The 23,719-nt window shown below is 51.3% G+C and overlaps 1 protein-coding gene across 1 annotated transcript in view; it reads right to left on the bottom strand.

Annotated features, from left to right (window-relative positions):
* Positions 1 to 23,719, bottom strand: part of ZSWIM5 (zinc finger SWIM-type containing 5) — a gene marked incomplete at both ends in the record, with an annotated part of 100,468 nt that overhangs the window by 21,638 nt on the left and 55,111 nt on the right. The window contains one exon of the mRNA XM_082312094.1: positions 6,587 to 6,943. Coding sequence (XP_082168220.1) covers positions 6,587 to 6,943 — 357 coding nt within the window. The remainder of the gene's footprint in view (positions 1 to 6,586; positions 6,944 to 23,719) is intronic.

Below are 23,719 nucleotides of genomic sequence, written 5' to 3'. Positions count from 1 at the left end.
CGGGGCTACCCTCGGCGCTCGCTGCTCACACATAGCGTTAGCGACGGAAAGCCCAGGAAGCGAGGAAACCAGCATGCAGCTAAATAAAACCTCCTCCTCCCACACAACACATTGAGCACTTCACACGTTGGGGTTCGGGCCGCAGCCAAATTAGTAACGCGCCTCCAAACAAAACCCGAATTTGCTTGTAAATGTATTTTGCTCTCCTATAAAAGATTCAGAGAGAGGGTTTGTAACAGCAGATTCCCACACGTGCAACGCAACCCGGCAGATAACGGGCTGCCCAATTACGCTGGGGAGCTGCATAAACATTTAAGAGCAAACAACGGGATTTGTGCCGGGTTTAAATATTAATGGCAGGATTTGTCCACTTCCCCTTGCCAATGTTCACACCGTGGGGGCTTCGGCAGCAGCATGCCGTGACGCAGCTGATGAGCGATTCCATGTCTCGGCTCCAAAGGAGCAGGGAACGGCATGTAAAACAGCCCGGCGCCTGCGTAACACGTTTCTCATATAGCAGCATTCCTGCTCCAAAGAGCCCTGTTTCAGATGTGCTGGATCTTGGGCCTGCCAGGTTCAGATTTAAGGAAACACCACCGCACATCTTGAGTGGAAAGAGAGTTTCACCAGCCCATTTACACTGGCTGTAGAAACAGAGATAAAAACGCAATCTATCAAATGAGAAGCAGGACCCCCCCCCTCGCTGCAGGCTCAGGGTTTAACTGTTTGACAGCCAAGCGAGACTTCTCCAGGGGGATACAAAGACTGAGAAATAAGGACTAGAAAAACCTACAAATTAGAAAATAGAGTGAAGCCAGGCATGGAAAATTCAATGCCTTGCTCAGAAATTAGCTGCCCAACGTGAAGAAAATGAAAGCCGCTCCTGGACCAGAAAGCAGCAGGTTGCCAGGGCTGAGGAGGTGGTGGGACCTCGTGGCTCACGCCGAGGCATCGGCACATCCTGGACCCAAGCTCATGAACACAAGATGGGGACCTACATCAGCCAGGCGGTGTGGGAAGCACTCCCAGAGCATCTCAAATGGAGCAGCAGTGGCGACACAAAGAAAAAGGGATAATTGTTATTTTTAATCAGTGCCTGGAGCTGATAAACTGATGGTAAAAGCAACCCAGGGATGCAGGTGGCCGCCCTGGCATCTCCCTCGTGGTCATCTCGGCCAACCACGCCCAGTACCCACTGGTGGCTCAGGGTCTGGCCGTGCTGGCCCTGGGGTCAACGGCGCTGGGGAGGGCTCTGCCAGCTGGCCGAGCCGCAGCCGCCGGGAGCAGGGCTGGCCATCGTGGCAGCAGTTCACAAGGGCCATCTCATGACTGCATGTGGTGGCGTTGCTGAACACCTCCAGGCTGCCTCGCTGGCATCCGGAGAGAAAACAGACGTGAAGGAACAGCTTGGGGCAGGGAGGACACGGACAAATAAACAAACAGCAGAAAACCTCAGAGAGAAAATAACCAGGCACCAGAAAGGAAATTGACTCTAACAAGGGATTAAAAATAGCAGCAAAGTGAGGAGTCAAGCTCCGCCAAGGCTCCCAGTTCTTTTTCAAGGGGACGCAGGTTGGATGGAGCCTGCAGGGCAGCCTGAAGATTCACACCCATCTAACAGCAATGGGGCAAGTGAAGTCAGACCAGCTCCCAGCACGATGGCCTGGAGTTCTCTGGTCCAGCTGGTACCAGCGTCGGTCCGGCTGTCTTTGGAAGCCCCTTGTCAAGCACTGCACCTGTGTTTCAGCAGCCCCAGCGGCTCTGCAAAACACAGGGGAAGAGCACTCAGGTGTACTGTTTTCTCTTAAATTCACATCAGCTCAGCAACCAGGAACACAAATCCCCTGGAGACCTGACCTTCTCCTCCTCCCCAGCAGGAAGGCAGAATTTCAAATAGATTTACCGGTGCTGCCCTCCAGACGCTGTCGTGGGATGACCTCAAAGTTAAAGACCTCCTGCGGACTCCTCAAACATTAGCCCTGGCTCAGTGTGACAGGACAAGCAGGCAGGGACTTCCCACATGGCCAACCTGGCAGCCAACTCGATGTGCACAAGGAGCAAGACAGGCCAATGGGTGAAGGACAGTACTAGCCCAGGAGTTGAAGGAAGGGCTCAAGGTGGTCAAGAATACATCTGGGACAAAAGTGAGAAGATAAGGCAGAGGGTTCCTTATGGCTTTTGCATGAGCAGATCTGGTTTTCTCATGCCAAAGCCTGAGGGACCATTCCTACTAAGAGTTTTCTGAAGGTCCTCTCCTCCAAGGAAGCTCCTGAGACCCTGCAGGACCACAGAGGCCCCTTGGTGATTCACACTGACTCTCCGCTGGCTTGTTCTCGGAGGGAGCTGCCCCTGCACTGCGAGACAGCAGAGGTTTTGTGGCTTTTCCCACTTCTGGCTGAGAAGAGCATCCCAAGCCTTTCAATGGCATCAGCTGAGCGCCACAGACACTGTGTCACCCACTGGCATTTCCGTGGGGCAGACAGACTGTCCCAACCACGTCTCCTGGGCTGAGGGCAGCAGCTCTCCCTGCCATGCCCAAGCACTGCTCACGCAGGGCGAGTTACTGAGCTGCAAACACCGGGCTTGCCAAAACCTCCTGCTCCTCACCCATGGAAGGGGGAGACTTCACCGACAATGCACAAAGGATACCTCTAAGCCCCAAATCTTCTGGGCCCACAGGCACTCTCACTCTTCAGAGCAGCCTCTCCTGTCTTTAAGCTTCTAATTAAAGATTTTAATGACCGCTGTCTCTGTCCCTGCAGTGGTCTCCACCAGCCTCCTCTCCTTCCTTGGCCACAGACTGCTTTTGCCCTCAGGAAGAATCCAGCGCTTGCCTCCAAAGCCCAGACATCCCAATCAGGCTGAAAGGATGTATCTGAGACAGCAGCTTTCCTCCTGTACCCCCCACACTGATCCGGTCTTCCTCTTAAAATAAATTCAAATCATCCCCTACAAGCATGAATCAAAACACAAGAGGAGATGAATGCCCCCTCCCAAGTCTGCTGGTTGACTTGGACCCTGCGCACTTGCTACTGCTGGATGTTGGATCCACGCTGCGAGAGCAGGAAACCCAGCACTGCTGTCGGGACTCATTGGTGCTTCTGAGTTCTTCCTCCTCTGTATTGCTTGCTTTTGCCCCTGAAATCTCCCTCTCTGCCTGCCATTCCCATTTCAGCTCTTTTTCTCAGCCTTGCCTTCTCCGATACCTCCTGGCCCTCTCTGCAATACCTTACTGCACACCAAAGCAATCGCTCTCTGTTCCTCATTCACACCGCAGAAGGACATATCCTTCCCATGGTTCATGGTGGTAGAGCATGGATCCGCCTGCAACGGCAAAGCTGCACCTATCCCCGGCACGTCCCACCACAGCTGGTGGCCCTGAGCCACTTTCTCAGCTTGCATTTCCCCAAGTCAGGCTGGCCCCGTAGCAAACCAGCGCAAGCCCTGGGCTGATGCTCTGGGAAGAGCGAAGGGCGCAGGGTGCCACGGTGGCCACCACCAGATGCTCCTCTCTCTGTCAGAGGCCTGGCTGTTGGATCCAAGCTCTCCAGCTGCAGATCCTGGCTGCCCCCAGCAGCCACCCCACCAGGAAAGACCAAGCAGCCACGGATTGCATTTGCTGGCGCAATGACAACCTTGCAGCCTTGCTCTGTGCCGGACAGCCACGCCACTGACTTTGTCCCCAAGCAGGAACGCACTTGGGGAGGGGACACAGCAGCACTGAAACCCACTCCCGCCTCCTCACTCCAGCTGCCACTTCAGACGCCGAGCGTGGAGGTGTCAGACACGTGAGACGCTCTCGCTGTGACCGCGCTGCCCTTTGCAGCCAGCTACGAGAGCAGAAATGTGACCCACTTAAGCAGGCAGAGGTCAAGTGGGGAGCAGAGCGGCAGGCACACCTAGGCTCTCTGCTCGGATTGAATCCTTCGAGAACACGCGAGCACCTTGGCTGCGCTCCGAGACTCCATCATTACTGGATAGTTTGCATTTCCTTCTAGGAAGGCAGCCGGGAAGATCGGCATGCGGTGCACAGCCTGCGGCTACAGACTCCTGCAAGGAACAAAGCTCCGACGCCCTGAGATGAGCGTGCCAGACAATGGCCTGTCATTTTCTTTGCCCTTCAGGCTCTGCAGGGGGAGAAGGAGCATCCCTGAAAGCCTTATTTTACAAAACCAGACAGTCCCCTTGCACAAGAGCCATTCCCCAGCGAGCCCAGGTGCTCCTGAGGTACAGAATCGGCTCCACCATCCCACGTGCTCACCATCAACATGGAAGGAGCAGCCCTTTGGGTGACCAGAGGCAGGTGGGGAAGGCCTGATGCTGATCTGAAGCTCAACAGACCTCTCCTCAGAAGAAATGGGGGGAAGAAAAGAAAGGATTTTTCCAGAGAGGCTGTTCTTGCTCCGAGGTGTAATAACCTTGGGTGTCCAGCACACACACCGGGTTACTGTTTGGGATGCAGAAGATGCCCAAAGCCAGCTTGGCCTCAACCCAGAGGTGAACGAAGGTGTGACCCCAAGGGTCTGAGCTAGACACGGCCAAGAAATGCGTGCATAAACCTGTAAAGCTCCACGTAAAGCAGACCTTGAAGAATTTCAAATCCCAGGATCAGGGACCCTCTATGAACATGTGAACTGCAGCAGGGAAGGGCAAGATGGGGGAAAAATTTGGATCCCCTTCAACTGGAGCCCCCGAATTGCTCTCATATAGGCAGTCCCACATGCCTGCAGCCCTTCCTCGCCCTGGGCTCCTTGCTCAAGTAGCTCTGTGATGTAGTTGCACTGCGGCTGTGCTTCACTGGCAGGATGGGGAGGGCAAAGCTTGCAAGACTGTCCAGGATCAAGAGCCAAAGCCCTGGACAACATCACTCTGAACTTCAATGTGAGGTTTTTTGAGCCTTCCTTTTCACAGGGTACATCATCTATGAGTTTTAGATCATCTTAGATCATCTCATCTTAAGGCTGATCTGCATCCTTCCCCAGGATGAGATCAGGCTGCAGTCCTGCTTGCAGAGGCATTCACTTGCTTGTGACCCCAGCTAGGCAGCCACACGGGTGTCAGATAGATGTCACCTTCTGCTGGGTAAGTCAACGCATCTCTGTTGGTTCGAAATCACACGCTGGAGTGCGTGAATTTGCACAGGTCTGAAGGGACAGAGAATTTTTGCTTTGTTTTTTAAAACCACTTGTAAAAACAAGAGGCAGATATTGAACCAGAGCCAACATCTGTATCTTTGTAAGACTCTCAATCACCAGCCTTTTGCTGACTCTAGAGCAATAAATATTCAGGGCCTTAAAAGCTTTTCTTCAATCTGCTTAGGAGAAAGCAGCCTCAAACAATAGCCAAGAAGGGATCTTGCCCAACCTCAGCTTCAGTGGATCAGCTCAGGCAGGGAGCGGACCTCACCAGATTCTTGCAGTACCACAGCTCCTCATTCTTTTTTAACGCCAAAAAATGAGGAAACCCCCCAGCCAGTAATTTAGAGCACAACCACACACGCAGCAGATGTGGCCCAGCAGAGGAGACAAAAGCCTCTCCCAAGGTAGAAGCAGGAATGACCAGCTAAAGGGAGGGGAGGTGAAAATATCCAAGATCAGAGCTGCCATCACCCCTACAGTGGAGGTGGACCCATGGCCTCACCTCTACATGTGGATTCAACCAGTTCAGATCCTATTTTAGGCTGCATATGGGGCTTTTCATCTTCGGAGCGCTTAACAGGCATGTGTTAATCCCTCCAACGCCCTTCCGTGGCAGATAAGTGTTTATTATCTCCGCTCTACAGCTGGTGGGACAGGCGCGGTGGGGAGCAGCTCATTGTTGCAGACCCTGGGCAACCTCAGCTCTTGGGCTCCTTGGAAAGACACAGCGGAAGCGCCTGGCTGGGCTGATGAAGCACCTGGCTTGGGCCACCTCCTGGGCCAATGGGCAACTGGAGCGGGGCTGGGATGGGCACCGTCCCCCAGCCAGCGCTTTCCAGGGGAGGAAGTCAAAAGCATCTTCCAAACACAAAGCCCCAAGACACATCTCCGCTGCCTTCGTGCAGTAGGTCAGAACAGCAGCACTCATTTATTATGAGCAAATTAACGCCCATGGAGATTAAAGCTTTATCTCCTCCAGGCTCAGCCGCATCTGACTTAGCAACGTGCAGGGCTGGGCTGACACCGTGTCCCCGCACAGTGGAGAAGCCGCGTCCCCGCTGCACCTCCCGCTCCCCAGGGTCCCAGCACCATGTCCTTCTGCGTTGGGGACTAAACGTGCTCCCTTCCTCCACCCTTGGCTTCTCCATCCTACTTGTGCCTTGTGCACCGCCAGCCTGCCTGCTCTGCCTTTTCTTGCCTGTTAAAGCCACTGTTTGACAGATAAACACATAAAGAAGAACAGAGGGCAGAACAGGGACGCATGGCCAACATCAGTGTGGTCCCAACACCCATGCATTAACGTCAGTTTGACACTGCCACCTCTCTCTGTGCAGCAACAGACAAACACGGCAAAGCGGAGGCCACCACCATCAATGTGAAACTACCACCCCAGCCCCAAAAACAGAGTGAATCAGTGCTGAGCCATCCAGGGAGGGACGAGGAATTACCATGCACTTGGTTGATCTCCGAGTTGGATGACAGGATCTCATCAGCCAACTTCTGGGCGGTGGGCAGCACCTCGGTGTGGTGCGCCGTGATCAAATACTGAACAAACTTCTGGAGCTGGTCCCTGTTCATCTGGAAAAGGGTCTCTGAGATGGGAAGACGGAGTTTGACCTGGTCTGGCTTGCGGATCCTGTACAGTGAAAGCGCCACGACGTGGGCGCAGTAAAAAATGTCCTTGTTCCCGCAGCCGCATGTCACTGAGGTGATTTTGCAGCGGTCGAAGCTGATGGCCACCTTGTAGGTCATCTCTGGTTCTGTTGCAGTCGCTGGCTCCGTTACTGTCCCACTGAGGTGGAACCCTGGAGAGGGAAAGGAGAAGAGGAAAAGGCCACGTTAGCTTCTCTCTGACCATGACCACCCATGCAGACTCTGGAAGGCGGACAGGGCCAGCCAAGACCGCTTACGCATCACTACGTCAAGGAGCGCTCCACCCAATGCACACCATCCTGGTGGCTTACACCCAGCAACACCCAGCCTGCGTACAAACACACTTCTGCACCAACACACACGTGCAGCCAGACTCTTTGGCGAGTTTATTTAACAGCCAAACCCTCAGGGGACAAGCAAAGCTGCTCAGTTCCCATTTGTTTAAGAGTCTCTCAGACTGTTTCTCTCCTGGGAGTCATCTTCATCCACGCCTCCCTCTCGCTGAATTTGTAACTCACGTGAGTGAGGGCTGGCAGAAAAGGGACAGGTTTTCTTTGATGAGGCAGACAAAAAAACCCACAAATTAAATGCAACACTACTCCAACTTCAGTCCCTCAACCAGGTAGAGCGCTCAAGGGCAGCGCTGAGCTCTTCCACACAGCAGGAACAAGGAGCAGGGATGGGAGCAATGCACAGCCTGAACAGCGGGCTGGGGGGGAAACTGTTTGTTCCTTGAGCTCCCCAATATCTGCTGCTGCCCTGAAAGCTCTTGAGCTCTCCTCGAAATACTGCGGCCAGGAAGCCAGCTGCTCATCAGTGCAATCTGTGTGTTGGGCTGCAGGGACAGCCCAAATTGTTCAGGCAAATGTTATGGTGCTCCCGACAGCCCCTGCTGCATCGCGAGGGGCTGCAGCACCTTCTGACACAAACCGTGAAAAAAAGTCCCAACAAGTCCCAAATGTGGGTGAAGAGTGAGAAACGGGCTCAGAAGGTCCCCTGGGTCCAAGGAAGGTGAATGCACCAAGCAAGTGAGAGATAAAGTCAGCGAGAATAGACTGGATGCCCATTAACCTCAATCTGAAAGCCCAGGGAGCCCTTCCCAGGAGCCAGCTGCTGAGGAGGTCCAACACCAACACTTTGCACTTGCCCAGCCTCCTGGTAAAGGGACATCTTTGTTTCCCCCATCTGTCTGCCTCATTGCTCCAAGGAGAACAAGACTGCACCAGGAGGTTAATTAACGTGGCCAGGGCCACCAGGTGCCCCCGTGTCAGAGCCTGGCGTGGTACCTGGGACCCGGTGCCCTGCGCCTCCCACCCCAGCCCTCTTCCCCGAAGAGGATGCTCACTTTTCTCCGTGCCACTGCAACCATATTAAGCCCGTGTTTGTACAGCAGTCCCTGCAGAGCCTGCCTGCCGTCCCCCCGGAGAAGGCGGCAGACAGCTGAGAGCCCTACAATTAGTGACAGAAAAGGAGAAGGGGTGGGGGGGTGAAGATTAAAATACATTAACTGCATCAAACCCTTGTGCGTTTGCCAGCTCTCACAAAGGCTTTCCGAGACAAATTCTACCAGAGGTTTTTAATAAATGGCATCAAAACCAGCTATTCACTGCCAGTCTCTTTAAAGCCACGCCAAAAACCACATTCAAATCTGATTAAGCGTCAAGGAGGTCTGCTTTCACTTTAGTGCAGGGGAGGGAGAAGCAGACCTGTTCTGCTGCCATTGCCCAAAACCCACCCGGCACAGCCAGCGGAGCGGGAGGGGAGGGACAGACAACCCCGCGCTGCCCTCTCGCTTGCACGCTGCCGGAGTGGAAGCACGGCTGTGGAGGTGCCGGGCTTGGCATCGCGGGAGCAGTGTGGCCATGGGCTGACCAGCCCCCCTCTCTGCACGAGTCCATCCCCCGGCAGCCAAACTATATAAATCCCAAGGATAACCCCAAAGTGTTTATGTTTTACCACTTCTCTGGTCTGCAATGCTTGGCAGGCGGCTCCGACTCGCTGCCAGTTTCTCCCTAGTTTACTTTTTTAACAAGTTAAAAGGATTGGAAACTATGTTCCTGAGCAATAATGTATGTATATATGCGTATATACATAGGCACATACGCACACATATATATAAAAAACCCTCCAAGACAAATTACTAGCCATAAACACTGCCTTCAAATGCTTACTTTACCAGGATCATGGGCCAGACCTCACTTGGGGCTAAATGGTGTAAGACTAGATGAACTTGTTTAACCAAACGACCTGGTTCAGACAGGTGTAAGTCTGAAAATACATCAACCGTGGTCTGAATCCGGCCCCCCAAGAGAGATTTGCCCAGATACTTCCCAGGCTGTTCTCACACATCCTAAAGGCCGTGCTCCCCCATCCGCTGCGAAAGCTGGTCCTCGCAACTCATAGCTGGGGTCTGCAGGTCGAACAGGACTGATCAGCGTGTCAGCAACTGCCAAGTTCATCTGGCATTTGAGCCCTAAGGCAAGTGTCGGTTTAGATTTTATCTGTGGTGGCAGCAGGTCTATTTAAGATAAATGTTTTGTATAGAGTTTCTGGTTTATCTAAAGCTTAGAAATTAAACATGGCAAGAGGGGGAGAGAGAGGAGCTGGCAGGAACAGCAGCATTATTTGGGACTATTTACATTAACAGGAGGTCAGCCGGCAGCTACCACATTGCGCCCTGCTCCGCGGCCAGGTCTGCACCCAGCGCCAACCCTGGCATCCATGGGTGAGAGATGGCTTCGCCAGCTTAGCAGTGATGGGTATCACTGTCCCAAAGAAGACTGGTGGTTAAAGGGTTACGGTGTGGTTACTCCATCATCCATCAAAGCACTCACTCCTGGTCCACATGAAACCCTGATGCTGCAGTCACCAAGAGGCTACAGGTCACCCTGGAGAAGGACAGCTGTCACTGCACCCTCCTTGGCGCTCATCTCACATCCCAAGCAGCATGTGGGGCAGGCGGTACTGGCACTCCAGCAGAGACAAACACAGCCCTGGCTGCAGACACGGGGTCTGGATAGCGCTGAGAGCAAAAACATAACTCTCCTCCATGTCCCCCCTGCACATTTCAATTTCAGACGTTCCTACAGCTGAGTGCTTATCTAGGACTTCATCCTCTGTTCCTTAACATAAGCTAACTTGATGTTTGATTTGCTGCCAGCAAAGTGACAGTGCCAGGCCTTGAAAACCATGGAAAAGAAATAATTATCATCTTTGTAACTACAGACTCATTACACACCTTCGGAGCCTAGCTTTGTCCCAAGAACAACGTCGCCTCCTCCCTGCCCCAGAACAGCCTCCCCTACTTTTACCATGGATGCTTCCCAGTGGATGCCCCTGTGACCCAGGTTGCAAAAGATAAGTGTTCATACCTGCCCCAGAAAGAGCACAGAAAGGTCTCACAAATGTTCACACGCACACAGGGCACGATGAGCACATCTCCTTCCTAATCCCAGTTACCCATCAAACGGGGACAAAACACCAAAGGAAGGACCTTTTCCCCCACCCTGAGTCTCAGCTCTGATGTTGCATTAGTGTTGTAGTATATTGTGCCTCCGATTTAAATGAAAACCAACCCTAGAAATGTCTCCTGGGAGTTTGTGAGCACCAGTGCCACAAATGGCACTTCTAAACTCATCAGCTAGGCAACACTTTCCTCTTTGGAGCTGATAAATCCTGCAGGCTGGGAGGAATGCAGACCCACAAAACATCCCTGGACTCTGAAACGGCTGCGAAGGATCAAGCCTTTAGCAGGAGCTCCGGCACAGGAGGCTTTGCTATCAAGACAAGACCGTTAAGGCCTGAACAGAAATATCTTTAACCAAGATGGATAATTCTTTGATCTCTAAACCTTCTCAACCAAAAGGAGCTTTGCAAACCCTTCTAGTTCTGTAAAGGCACGCAGAGTCTTTCAGCTGGGTATTTTTAACCCAGATGTCCACGAGCCACCCATCAGGAAAGACTACCAGCCTGTCCTGCAGCTCCAACCCACCACCAGGCCAGCTGTGGAGACCCCTAGTCTTGGCTCCTCCAGCAAACCACAGAAGGTAAAGACAATGCGCAAGCTGGTTACATTGAAATACCTGAAGTTTGGAGATGGGCAGACCACAGGTGGAAATTTAAACCCCAGAAACAAGCAAAACTGAGGCTTAACTCCTTCCCTTCTCATAACTGTCATCCAGAGCCCTCCAACACCCACGAGGAGGAGCAAGGAGAGGAAGACCCCACAGCTACAACACTAGCCGGGAACTCGAGAGCTCAGCTCTGCTCCCTCTGGCAGTTGCTGCTCACAGCCATCCTCCAGATTTCACACCGCAAGCCCAGGCAGAAGTCACAGTTGTCATTCGCAAAGTTGTGCCATTTGGAAAAATTAGCTCGCTCTTCCCAGGAATGGCACTCGCTTGCCTTTCATGAAGCGTTAGCGCAATCCTGCCAGGAATGCCAGGATGGCCAGAGCAGCCATCTCTAGGACCTAACCCTGGACCAGCAGAGACCATCTGAGGTTGCTGCACTGGCATTGCTGCACAAGAGGATGGGGACCAGTAACACACGGGTAATGCAAGGAGCATTTCTTCACGTCACTGTGGCTCCTCTGCCTCCTCTGAAGGTTTTTCTCAGTCTTTGTGGAAACCTCAAAGAGGGGCAAGGAACAGCTCTGCAGAGGGAAACGTGCAACCACATCCACCCCCGAGCAAAGACCACTGGTGGGATGCAGCCAGATGCTGTACATAAGGAACTCACCCCCACATTTGGCTGCCAAAACCTCAGGTGACCTCCTAGTAACCGAGGCTGATATTTTGGGCAGGCTCCGTTAGGAGCAATGTGATGGGAAGTCCATCCACGCAGCTTCCAAGAGCACCAGCCGCATCCTCTTGCGTCCTGGCCGGAGAGGGGCGGCTGCGGCAGACAGTGGCTCAGCTCCCCCTCCTCGCCGCTCTTGCACCCGGTGCTGAGCTCCTAGGAACCCACCGCTAATCAGACTAACCCCATTTCAGGTCTGTGTTTGGGCAGCTCTGCCTTCAGGCAGGCAGGAGCTCTGCGAAACCAAATGGGAATGAATACACGGATATTTATGGGGCTCAGCAGATGTAGACGAGGTAAACTGAAATTCTCAGTGCAAGTCGTATACACTAGGTTAACATGACCCAAATATTTTTTTTTTTAAATTTCCAAACCACAGCGGAAAGGTATTTTAAACTAAAGCAATTCCAAGCTCTTTAGTGATTAAATGGACTGCAGCTCCAGCTCCTAGTGGAAAAACCATTTGTTTTTCCACTGTGTGAAAACCATAACTAGCAATGAATAATAATTGCTGCACCGAGTGTTATTTATAAGCCATTCTCAGTCACATTTCCATGCCTCAAAACAGCAGCTTTCCAAACGTGAACTTAAAATCGGTCAATATTTGTAATGCAGACAACACCCGTGGGAGGAAGGTGTCGGTGTGCTCACGCAGCAGGAAGCGGAGGTTAGTAAAATCTCCCAAAGCTTTCCAGCCTCTAGATCAATTCCTCCAGCGGGCTGATGATGACAATTGCTGAGTCCCTGACCTTGCAGTTGGAAAGGAGATGGGCTCATGAACTCATTTGCACATGACAATGCTCCAGCAAAGTGAATCATCTGCCTCCGATAGTAACGGAGAGTACGGCGTGCCCCAGCCCTCCCGGGCTCCATTCAACCAGCGCGGGGCTGGCCTTTTGTACTGCCAGTGCAAGAAAGACTCCGCTGAAGATGTGTGCAATTAAACCCACTTTTCTTGTTGCTCTTTTGATTCACCGCGGCTCAATGAGAGGCACCCTAGGCAGGTGTTGTCACACACAGATAAAATGTGCCTTTTCAGAACGCTGGCAGACAAAAAGAAAGAGGGTAAGGCTGAATCAATTGCCATTTCTCCCTCGCAAAACAGGGAATCCAGGCTTCCAGCGAGTCAATGAGCAGAGCTGGTAGAGTTTACATCCTCCCTCCTCCCTAAAGCGATTTCTTTTTGTGATCGCAGGCAAAGGAGCTGACGTTGAGTGAGACCTTGGCAGGGGTGAAGGAGGCAGGCGACGGCTGGCCGGAGGATGCTGCCCCAGCAGAACACAGCCGTGCTGCTTCTGCTGTACATTTTCCCCTCGCAGCCCTCCTCCCCAGTCCCCACCATGCTCCTGTGCTTTCCCGGTCATTACCACCCTGGAAAAGCACCTCTGCCTTTGCAGAGCTAACGAAGACCATTAATAGCCCCCGCGAAGGCTGTGCCCGCAGCTCAGCCGACGCTGGAGGAGCCGTAACAAAGGGATACGGCCGAGTTGGAGAGGACGCATTGTGCCTGCAAGTGTCCCCACACGTACCTACGGCCTCAGACCACAGGTTTTGGAGAAATACTGTGTCCCTGGGTAGGCCAGGGAAGAAGCACGAGCTGCAGCTGTAAACAGAGGAGATGCAAGCGGGGCTGTTTGTGCTGGAGGGAGCTGTAAGCTCCTCTGAGCAGCTGAGTAAGCTGGAGGGACGCTCTCTCTGCCATCTGCTCTGATCCCACAACACCTCCTGCAAATGAAGAGTCAATCCGCTGGTTTCTATCCCTGTTAACCTCTAATCAGCCACGAGGACCAGCCTCTGCCTTGGTCTTTATCCGAGCCAGCTAATGCGTGAAGCACACCGCGCTTCCCATCTGCTCCAGCATTACTAGAGTTAAAGGACAAAGCCGTTTCCCTGTCCCGAGCATTCACTTACACAGATGCCCTTGTATTAACTCAATTTCCCAGTGATTTCCATTATTACCCTTATGAGATTTCTGGTGTTTGTTTATCTAGGAGCCTGAAATGGAGGTTTTTTCCCTCCCCCTACCCAGCTCAGGGGGTGGCTGGACCAAGGCCGTGCTCCAGCAGGCCGCTCCCGTTCTGTAACATTCCCCTAAAATACTCAAAACTGTTCCCCCATTTCCCCCCCAGCACACAGCACTCTTTGCTGCCCATCCAAACCTGAAGACCCAGGTTTTTTTGATTTTTGCTGCCAGCCCTAAAGCCAAGACCACCCCTCCCAGCATCACCTTCCACATCCTTCTGCCGCCCGCCAACAAACAGGTTTTTAATCTACCCAGATGCGCAACCCTTGCTCCAAAGACATATGGTTTGGGGGAAGAAGGAAAAAATACAACCAGTTTTAAAGCTTGGACTGATTTCCTCTGCTAACGTGCAGCCCTGCAAGCTGAATTCCTCCACTAGCAGTTGAGATTTAACACAAACCAACCCAAATGACATTTTTGCAGCAGCACAAGCAATAGAAAGGGCTTGAAGAGTGGAAGCGTTCACCGCATCTTTGCTAACGTGCTGCTCACGTAATAACTGGTGGCAAAATGCTGTCAAGTCTCTGCTCATTACTGCTACAGTATATCTTATGGTAAGCTTGAATATAAAGAGCTTTCTTAAAACCGTGAGAAATTAGAAAGACGAGGATGTGCAGTACATTTTTTGGCAGCAGTGGTGAACGCACCATCTCTATGTCAAGGGAGAAAAAGCAACGCATCTCTGTGACCATCCCAAAAGCATCCCTCTTCTCTCTGCATTCATGAGCGGCTGTGTCTGAACAAGGAGCAACGCGGTTTCTTGTCATAGGTCAGGTGTTTTCTTAACAGATGCAGGCTTTTTTTTTCAAGCATGAAAGAAAATATCCATGGGGAGGAAATTCACTGTTGCTGGCGTGTGTGTCCCATCAGTCGAGGCTGCCACGGAGCAGACCCAGACCCGTGCTGTCACCACCCCGGCTGCCTCAAGGAAATGGATGGGAGATGCCAAAACTCACATGCGGGGCTGAGCTGCGGTCATCTCCTGACTTCAATGGAGTCACCCAGATTTCCAACAGCTGAGAAGCTGGCTTCTAGTACATAAAAGGGTTTTAATTAGGAAATGCCTGTTATGCTTCCATGGAAGTGTCACTACAATGGGATCACTGATCTTCACCGCTGTCAAAAGCGAGTGGAGCAGCCCTCTTCCCTCCGTCGTCTTTTTTCATGTGGCAATTCATGCAACCCTTAGCCCCACAAAAAAATAATCCTGACCGCTAAAAGCGAAGTGCCTCCCATGCCAGACCCCTTAACCTGTTGCTCCTGGCTTAAGGGCTCATCCCTGGGTACCCTCTCGTCAGGGAAGAAGTTGTTCCAGAACCACGGACATCCTTTTGTCTCTACATATCTGCTCCCCTTGCTGACCTGCGTTTCCGAGATGTGGCTTCCCTCCCATGTTGGCAGCTTCTCCAGGTACGTCTTGGCCTCAGGCTGGGGATCAGCTTTGGATTTTGTCTCCAAATACACAAAGATAAATTGCATTCAATGCATATTTTGCAATTTAAAGCCAGCTCCAGAGCGGGCCACCTCCATACCAAAACCCAAACTCAACCCACCAATATGGAAAACCAAAAGCAAAACCAAGCCTGAGAGCCTCCTGGCTTGTTTTCTTCCCACATTTTTGTTTTGCATGTGGCAGGACCGGCAGCCAGCCTAACAAGGATCAGAATCAAACCAGGGCATCGCACAGCAATGGAGGGAAGCAGGACACCACCCTGCTCCTCCCTGAGACACCAGACCTTAAAATAGCAGCTCTACAATTTATAGGGAAGCTATTAGTTATAATTTTCCTGGCCCTCTGAAGCCTTCTGAGGGAATGAGGCAGCCTAGATTCAGTATGAAAATCTGCTCCAAATTCTTCCCAAAAAAGACATTTTTTCCACTAAGAATAGCTCTAACTTTTTTTTTAAAGGGAGGATAAAGTCTGACTTTCTAAGTTATTGGCAACATTGTTAAACGAATGTTATATTTACGAAGTGTTTCAACAGCATTTGTGGTAATGGCCTCAGCAACAGATTTGCTGAAAAGGTCAATTAACTTCCTTCTGAAAACCTCGCTTTTAAGCACAGAAAAGGGCTCCGCATTGAAACTGCTCCCCCAAAAGTGGAAAAACCTTTGAGATGACACCGTTTTGCCATTTCTGCTCTCCACCCCCTATTCGGGAGTTGGTCACAGACCCCCAGGAGCAGGCACCAGGACGATCCCCCTCTCCTGCCAACTTTTACACCCCCCATTTGTAATAAACCCACCTTTTTTTTTTTTTTTTTGCTATTGAATTTCATGGAGGAAACCACAGCCAAACATTTTTTTATATTGTAGAAATATTATTATACTTAAACAGCTTAGCTCACTTCAGTAGTTTCACAAAAACTTAGTGGTTTCCTTTCCCCCTGCCCCAAACCAATAAAGCTTAAATTTTGGAGATTAGGGCTGCTCCACATAGGGAAATTAACTAGTCATTGCAGAATAAATTATTCAGCAATTGCTATTCCAGATCAGCCTCCTCTATGGACTTTTTATTCCAGAATAATTTTGGGAAAGTTTGTGAGTGTATTAATTATTCCTGAAGGAAGGGACTTTAATTCCAGGACAGGGAGTCATTCAAATAACTGCTGCACACTAGTGGCTGGGCTGGTCACCAGCCCTTGGGGACAACCCTGACCAGAGCAATCCCAGAAGAAGAGATGAGGCAGGGTGTCAAGCTTGGGAACGTTGATGCTGAATTTCAACGTCCAGCAAAAACTGAGCTGAAAGGCAGGCACACACCTTGATTTCATGTGGAAAAAAATGTTTTTCCAGCTTTCTTTCAACCCATAAGCTGCAAAGTGTGAGGAACCATCTAGTGAGAGGCTGGAGGACTTGGCATCATGAGGTGTAACATCTGCCCCACAGCGCTGGGGAAAGCAGCAAATGATTCCTGTCCCTGGGATCTCGGCACAGAGCCAGGGAAGGGTAAGCTACATGAGGACCTCCAGCAGGACCACAGTTTGGAGGGGGGAACACTTGCTGTCACATTGTGCCTCCCACATCTCCATCTTGGCTCTGCGCTCTTCCCGCAAGAGTCCTGCGTGCACATCGGGGTCCCCCATCCCCTTTTGGCCCTTCACAGGAGGGATGGCAGCGCTTAAGCGCATCGCTAGAGGGTCACAAGGTTTTCATCCATCATGTGTAGGAAGTGTGTTGAGGGTATCTGAGAAGCACCAAATCTGACAGTGGAGAGACCTGCAAAGCATCCAAGTGTGCTGTGGCAGCTCCCAAGCCCAGTTCAGCCTGCTGGTGGATGAGTCTTCTGCTTCTTCCACAAGGATCAGGTTTTTGTTGGGTGTCCTCTTGTCCTACCAAACCATACATCATGCCCAAAATTACTCAGACAACTACAGAGTCAGCTCCATGGAGCCCACAAACTGTGCCACAGCAGCTGGACTCCTTGCCATCTCCTGGGAATGGTCGTTTCCCCAAGCCCCACAAATGGTATCACAAAAGGGATGCCTGATACACTGTCCACTGCTGCCCACAAAACGCAACACACTTTAGAGGGCAACAGCAAGGCAGCGTGTTCAGGCACTATAAGAAAAACTAAAGAGGAAAAAGACCAACCCAAGTGAAGCAACCACATACAAGTTCTCAGTTGCCAGTATCTCCTCTCTGGTGAGACCCCAAAGCGAAGTTTGGGGTGACAGCTGATGAGCAGTCTAATCGCCCAATTCTGCACAACGAAAACCCTCTGCAGAACAGTCATCATGCTTTAAATAACACTTAAAACCCCCTTTTGATCACATTAGATTTCACATGACCCTTCTGACAACTCAGGAAGGCAGCAGGAGGTCTGCGGAGCCGAGACTTCCCCAGCAGCCCTCCTTGCTTGAAAGGAAGGCGGTTGGGAGACAGATGCCTGACAAAGATGCTCCGCTCTCCTGCATCAGCAGTTTTCACCACCTTTAGCACGCAGGCATTTCACAAGACGCAGATTCCCGTGCCATGATTTTAAACCCCTCGGCGCTACCCTTGCCCCTTCCGGACACGCGTTGTCCCCAGCATCTTCCAGCCGCATATCACAAACCTCTGCTTTAGCAAGGAGCCTGCAACTGGAAAGCTGTCCCGGAGGATCCACCACTCATGGGAAAATATGACCCCTCCAGCTTTTCACATTCAAGATGACTCCACAGCTTCGCAGCATTCAGAAACACAAAGGGATACAAAAGCTGATACCCAGAAAGATGCAAGCCATTGCTTCGTTCGGTAGGCAGTGGTGTACGGGCTGCCTCTGCAAAACTCGTGTTTCTGATTAAGAACTTCACAATTTTTTTTTTTTTGCTGGAAAAACATTGTTATTCAATACACAGCCTAGACTGCAGCCTCCTCCGTTTGCTTTTGGTGCAATGCAAACATCTAAAATGACACCGCGTAATGACAAGATCTGTCATCAGAATGGCTGGGGCTACAGTAGAAAGAAAAACGAGGGAGCGATCCATTCCTTCTCTCTGGAATTTGTCACAATTAAAACAAAGGGAAATCTACGTTGTGCAGCTAATGCTAAATACACAGGACTGAAGGGAAAGGGGAAAAGTGTGATGTGAGACCATTTAGTGGTGGTTTTCTCCCATTATGTGGCATGACGTCCTTCTGGCAGTGAATGGAGAGTCTCCAGCTCCTCTAACCACAGTCCTATTTCAGTAATTAAGTCCCTTTATGAAAGGGAAAAGGGAAAAGGGAAAAAAAAAGGGAAAAGGGAAAAAAAGGGAAAAGGGGAAAAAAAAGGGAAAAGGGAAAAAAAAAAGGGAAAAGGGAAAAAAAAAGGGAAAAGGGAAAAAAAAAAGGGAAAAGGGGAAAAGTCCTGTAATATCCCAGTCAACTATCTGCTGGCTGGCTAAAGTACAACCTGAAAGCCCCACTGGAGTGAAACCCCACGCCTGCAGCCTCCTGCCACTCCTGGTTTGCCCCGATCCTCCACGAGGCAAGCCAGGCAGAGCTCCCTGGCAGCGGGCACCACGTGTGCCAGAGGGTTATCAGCAGATTTATCTCAATTTGGAATTGGAAGCAACCAAAAATGCAGCGAGCTCAGCATAACGGGACAGAAACAAAGTAAAAAGCAAAACCAGATGAGCGACTGGAGAGTTGACTCCTCTCTTCCCTTTGAAAAGGGAAGCTGGTAATTTGAGAGAAGGCGGTTTTGCCCACAATCTCAGCAAAGGGTTTTAGGAATTGCCCTAATCAGCACATAACCCAAGTATTACATGGTGCTCCCACTTAGAGACTGAAAAGCAGAGGGGGAAATCTTCCCCTGACCCTTGAAAGAGGGTCCACAGACACCCCCAGAAAAGGGGGAGAAGCCATACACCGTGGGTGATACATCCTGGCTTGGGGGTGTCTCACCCGGCCAGGCAGCGGAGCACACCTGGGGAGCTGGAGCCCGCTGGGGATCTCCCCCGAAAGCAGCACCCACCACCTTCCCCACCCTGTGCTGAGCCAGGAGCAGGGTCCCTCTTCATGCAGCCAGGAACCGAGGCAGCAGCGGCTGGCAGCAATGGCGAGCGTTGTGGGACAGCCAGCTGGGAAGCACTGAGCAAGGGATGCAATGAGCCCACGCTCCGCCGCTGCCTGCCTGGGAAGGAAACCTCCAGCCCTGCCTTCCCCCCAGGCGACCTTCTTGGGCTCAATCTGGAATATCTGCACGGTTTTGGGTAAACTCCTGTGGTGGTCAGGCTTTCCAGGAACCGCAGCCACTGGGCTGAACAGGGCACATAATTGCAAACTACATTGCTGTAATGAGAGAGGTCAGGGCCAACGCTGGGAAAGTTGTCCTCGCTGAGATGACACCTGAAAATGGATCCGTGTGGGTGGACTCCGTCCTGCTCTGACGCTGGATGCTCTAACCCCGCTTCCCACGGCTGCTTAACAACTCCCACAGCTTGCTGCACTGACTGTGCGTCAGGCATTACACACCCTCACGCTCAGGTTTTGCAGACGAGGAACAGCCAGGAGATAAAACAAAGAGGCCATTTTCTCCTCCAAGAGGTGCCATCTCAGCCCCCACCAGGATGCTGGCCCACAGCCCACGCCAATGAGTAACAGCAATCAGACCATTTGGGGTTGAAAAGCCCCAACCTGTTGGGGTCACGGGAGAAGCCTGGCTATCACAGGCACCTCAGGGAGATGCAAGCATGAGCTTGAAACCACACAGAAAGGTGCAGAAATTAAACTCAGTTTTCTTCCCAAGGCTCCTAACATTTTAAGCAGATCTAATCGTTCTCGTCGTGGCTCAGGGCTTCTGAGCACTCAGGTTTACTTGTTCGGCAATGTTAACATCACCCTGGTGCAGACACAGCCAGGCTCCACCATCATTGTGGAGGTTGGTTTAGCCTGGAGAAGAGGAGGCTGAGGGGCGACCTTATTGCTCTCTACAACTGCCTGAAAGGAGGTTGTAGCGAGGTGGGGGTCGGTCTCTTCTCCCTAGTAACGAGTGATAGGACGAGAGGAAACAGCCTCAAGCTGCGCCAGGGGAAGTTTAGGTTGGATATTAGGAAGAACTTCTTCACTGAGCGGGTGGTCAAGCATTGGAACAGGCTGCCCAGGGAAGTGGTTGAGTCTCCATCCCTGGAGGTATTTAAAGAACGGATAGATGTGGTGCTCGAAGACATGGTATAGACTTGGCAGTGATAGGTTAACGGTTGGACTCGATGATCTTAAGGGTCTTTTCCAACCTTGACAATTCTATGATTCTATGATCATCTCCGTGTCCCAACAGAAGGGGTACGTACAGTGCCCAGGGCCAGGCCACCTCCAAACCGAACACAGCATCACCTCGGGTGGGTGTCTGAAGGAAGCAGCTGTGGATTTCTGGTGTATAAAGAGGGCTGAGACCTGACTAGCCCCACGCACCGAACAACGATGCTCACCTGGAAGAGCAATGCTGGGCATTGCCTGGCAATGCGCGGGGAAGATGTGTCCACCTAGTCGTGACGGGTTTCAAACCTACGCAGAGCTAAAGGAGATGGGAGCCCCAAAGCTCCCAGCAAGACCAGCTTAACTCCCCCGTTGTGTGAACAGCCGCGGGCACCCTTGCTCGGAGACCTACTTGCAAGACTACACCCAATGCTTGTGCGTGCGGGGAACTGTCACATTTTACCATCCCTGACACCGATGCGCCCGTCTCAATGGCGAACAGTCCCTGCGACAACACACACCAAATTAAAACAACTGCAACCTTCAGCAGCCTCTCTCTCTAAAGAGCAATTGCCATTACTTATTAATTTGCTTCCTCAACATAAACAAGAAATTTATTAAAATCTGAAATAGACAGGGAGAGCACGGGGCAGCAGAGGGACAGGAGGTTGCCACTTGTCTTTAAAAAATAAATACTTCTATGCTGGATTACACTTTCCACTTGCTGTTTCCCCTAGGAACCAATTTCCACACTATGCATTTCCTCCGCAGGAGATGGAAACTCCACAGGCAGGTTGAGGGCCCAGCTGTCTTTGAGGGGAGGAAGCACCAAATTTGGGACCTAGCAAGTGAAATGTAAATAAAAATAGAAATTTTGAAAAAAAAGGTAAGTGCATCTTAGTGATGAACACATCTGTCTACAGGCTGCTCTCATGGATCATGGCCTTGACATCTTACAGAAGAGGTGTATTCCTTTAAAATCAATTCAGTTCCTTGTTTAGAGAAACCACTCTGTTAAACCTAGAGATGAACTCATCATGGATGGACAGATCAACACTTCTCAGGAGAGCTGAAAGCAGAGTCTCGCCCCATTCAGCCAACAAGCAGGCAATGCTCACAGGTGGAACCAGAGGCACGAAACTCCTCAGCACAGTTTCCCACATCATCTACAATAAGGAGAAATGGTTGGAAGGACAATGAGCAGCAGAGTTCCCATCATGCTCACAATGTACATTTGCAAAAGCAAAAACGTCATCTGTGGATCTTCCACCCATGCAACAGCCGCTCCAACAGCCTTGCTTTCATACATCCCCCCTTGCTTCTCCAACCATAAGGAAAGGATTAAAAATGGCTGTTGTCAGCACAATGTGAGTTATCAATCGCATCAGTACACCAGGCCAAAGTAGAAGCAAATTATATTCCCAGTATACTCAGCATTTGTGCAGGCAGGAGTGCATGGGAGATAAGAGGGAAAGAAAACGCACAGCAGATAATCAGGACACCTAAAATAAAAGCAGGAAGTTCGCAGTCATGGCTGCCTTCCATCCTGGTGGTTTGCTAGAAATCAACCTGATTTTTAAGTGAGCAACGCTGAGCAACAGCACTGAGGAAACCTCTGGGGCAGCTGCAACCACTCCACCCTGTGGGACCTCTAAGACGCCACAAAGCCCTTATCACTCAGCCTTCCCCTTAATGAAGGTATGAAAACCCACGTTAGCATCCTCACCATCTCCAATCACGTAATTAGTAAGAAGTGCAGCTTTGAGAGCTCTGTGCCACCAAGAGATGTTGCTGGATAGGCACAATGGGTATCAAGTGTGTTGGGGGAGACACTGCCAGACCCATAAGTCTGAGTAAACTAAACTAAAAAGAAATTAAACCCAAACCCGTTGCTACATCAATCCCATCACAGGCTCTGTTAAGCTCAGGCAGCCTTAACTGTTGTCCCTTTCTCTTACTGTCCCCTGGACCACACCAGCCCCAGGGGCTGCCCCAGGCACACCTTTGCAATCCCCACACCAAGCACTTGGGAAACACTATCCCAGCTCAACACCCCTGGAAGATGCGATGACCAAAGGGTCGCCAGCTGACATTTCCAGGCTGTCCTGCAGTGAGCTGACAGCTGAAACAGTGCGTTGGACGCTGGCGCAAACGGAAAAGCCAACGCCGGTCGGTCCAGCCTCTTGCCACCCTCCACCTTCCAGTCCCTTGTTCACCCAGCGCGCATTCTGCTCCTTCACACCCGGAGCGGGCGGCGGACATCACCCAGTCTCAAAGGCGGAGGCTGATGAACCCAGCTACTGCCATTGAAGTCACCAATTAAAGTCACCTTTAAATTTTCAGCTGCCTGCATCTGCGCCGACTGGATATTTAAGCTGACACTTTTGCACGTTCACGTTGTCTGAAGCCAACAGATCAATCTGCCTCAAATACAGATCTCTTTTTAACACTCCAAAGCTAATGAAAAAAATCCCCTCTGGTGAAAGGACAACACTGGATCAGAGAAGTTTTATTAGCCCTTAACCATGCAAAGTTGGAAGCTCGTCCCCTGTTTAATTCTAATACTCCAACTCTGTTAAACATTAACTGTAAAAATAATCAAATACTTCACATGACAGAGCCATACTTCCAATCTGGGGCCAATAACCCAGAGGGTAATGAAGGGTGTAGTCTTTTGGGCTGAAGGATTTCCAGCGCTCTCCAAAGAGCAGAACAAAGGCGGTCCCTTCCCCCTCCGCCGCCTTCAAAGCAAAAGCTTTGATTTGCTCGGCGAGACCACATCAAGCCAGAGCACAGGCATGCGAACGGTATGTATCTCATCACCCCCCTCTGCTCCAGAGAAACCACCAGCCATTGTGTGGTCTCTGCTCTGTCAAACAACCCGGGTCCCCTCCTAAAGTACCCACCTCTCCCCGGCCCCACCGGCTGGCAGCCTCCAAGCATCCTGCCTCGGAGCATCCCTCCCGCCTTCGCTCCATGCCACTGGGGAGGTGACGTGCCAGCAACACACCCAGCCCACCTCAGTCCCAGACATGGTCCCTTCCACCAAACCCCCCTGTGCTTCTCCAAGAGGAGCATTTTCCTGGCGAACAGCACTTGGGTCAGACGGGAGCTCCAGCCCTCCAAACGCCTGTGGTCTTCTGCCCGGCTCACAGGGGCCAGAGACTCAATGCCGCTGAAAACAATCCCGGTTTCCAGTGCTTGTAATGAGGAGTGCGACTGCCTGGCACCTCTGAAACGAAGCTCTCGCCCTCTTTGGGCTTTGGTTTCCCCGACTGCAAAGCTGGGATAACGTCCCTTCTGGGCCTCACTGGGCTATTTTAAGACGCAGGATGAAGTTGTTTGGCTCGTTAGGAAATGACCGGTGCATTTGGAAAATGCCGCAGAAAGATAGATCTATAAAGGAAAAAAGCCTGTTTGAAAGAAGTTAAAAATGAAAAGCCAC

This window comes from Platalea leucorodia (assembly GCF_965183815.1).
Source record: "Platalea leucorodia genome assembly, chromosome: 5".
Lineage (NCBI taxonomy): Eukaryota > Metazoa > Chordata > Aves > Pelecaniformes > Threskiornithidae > Platalea > Platalea leucorodia.
The sequence above is the reverse complement of the archived record's forward strand: the minus strand, read 5'-3'. Positions and strand labels throughout refer to the sequence as shown.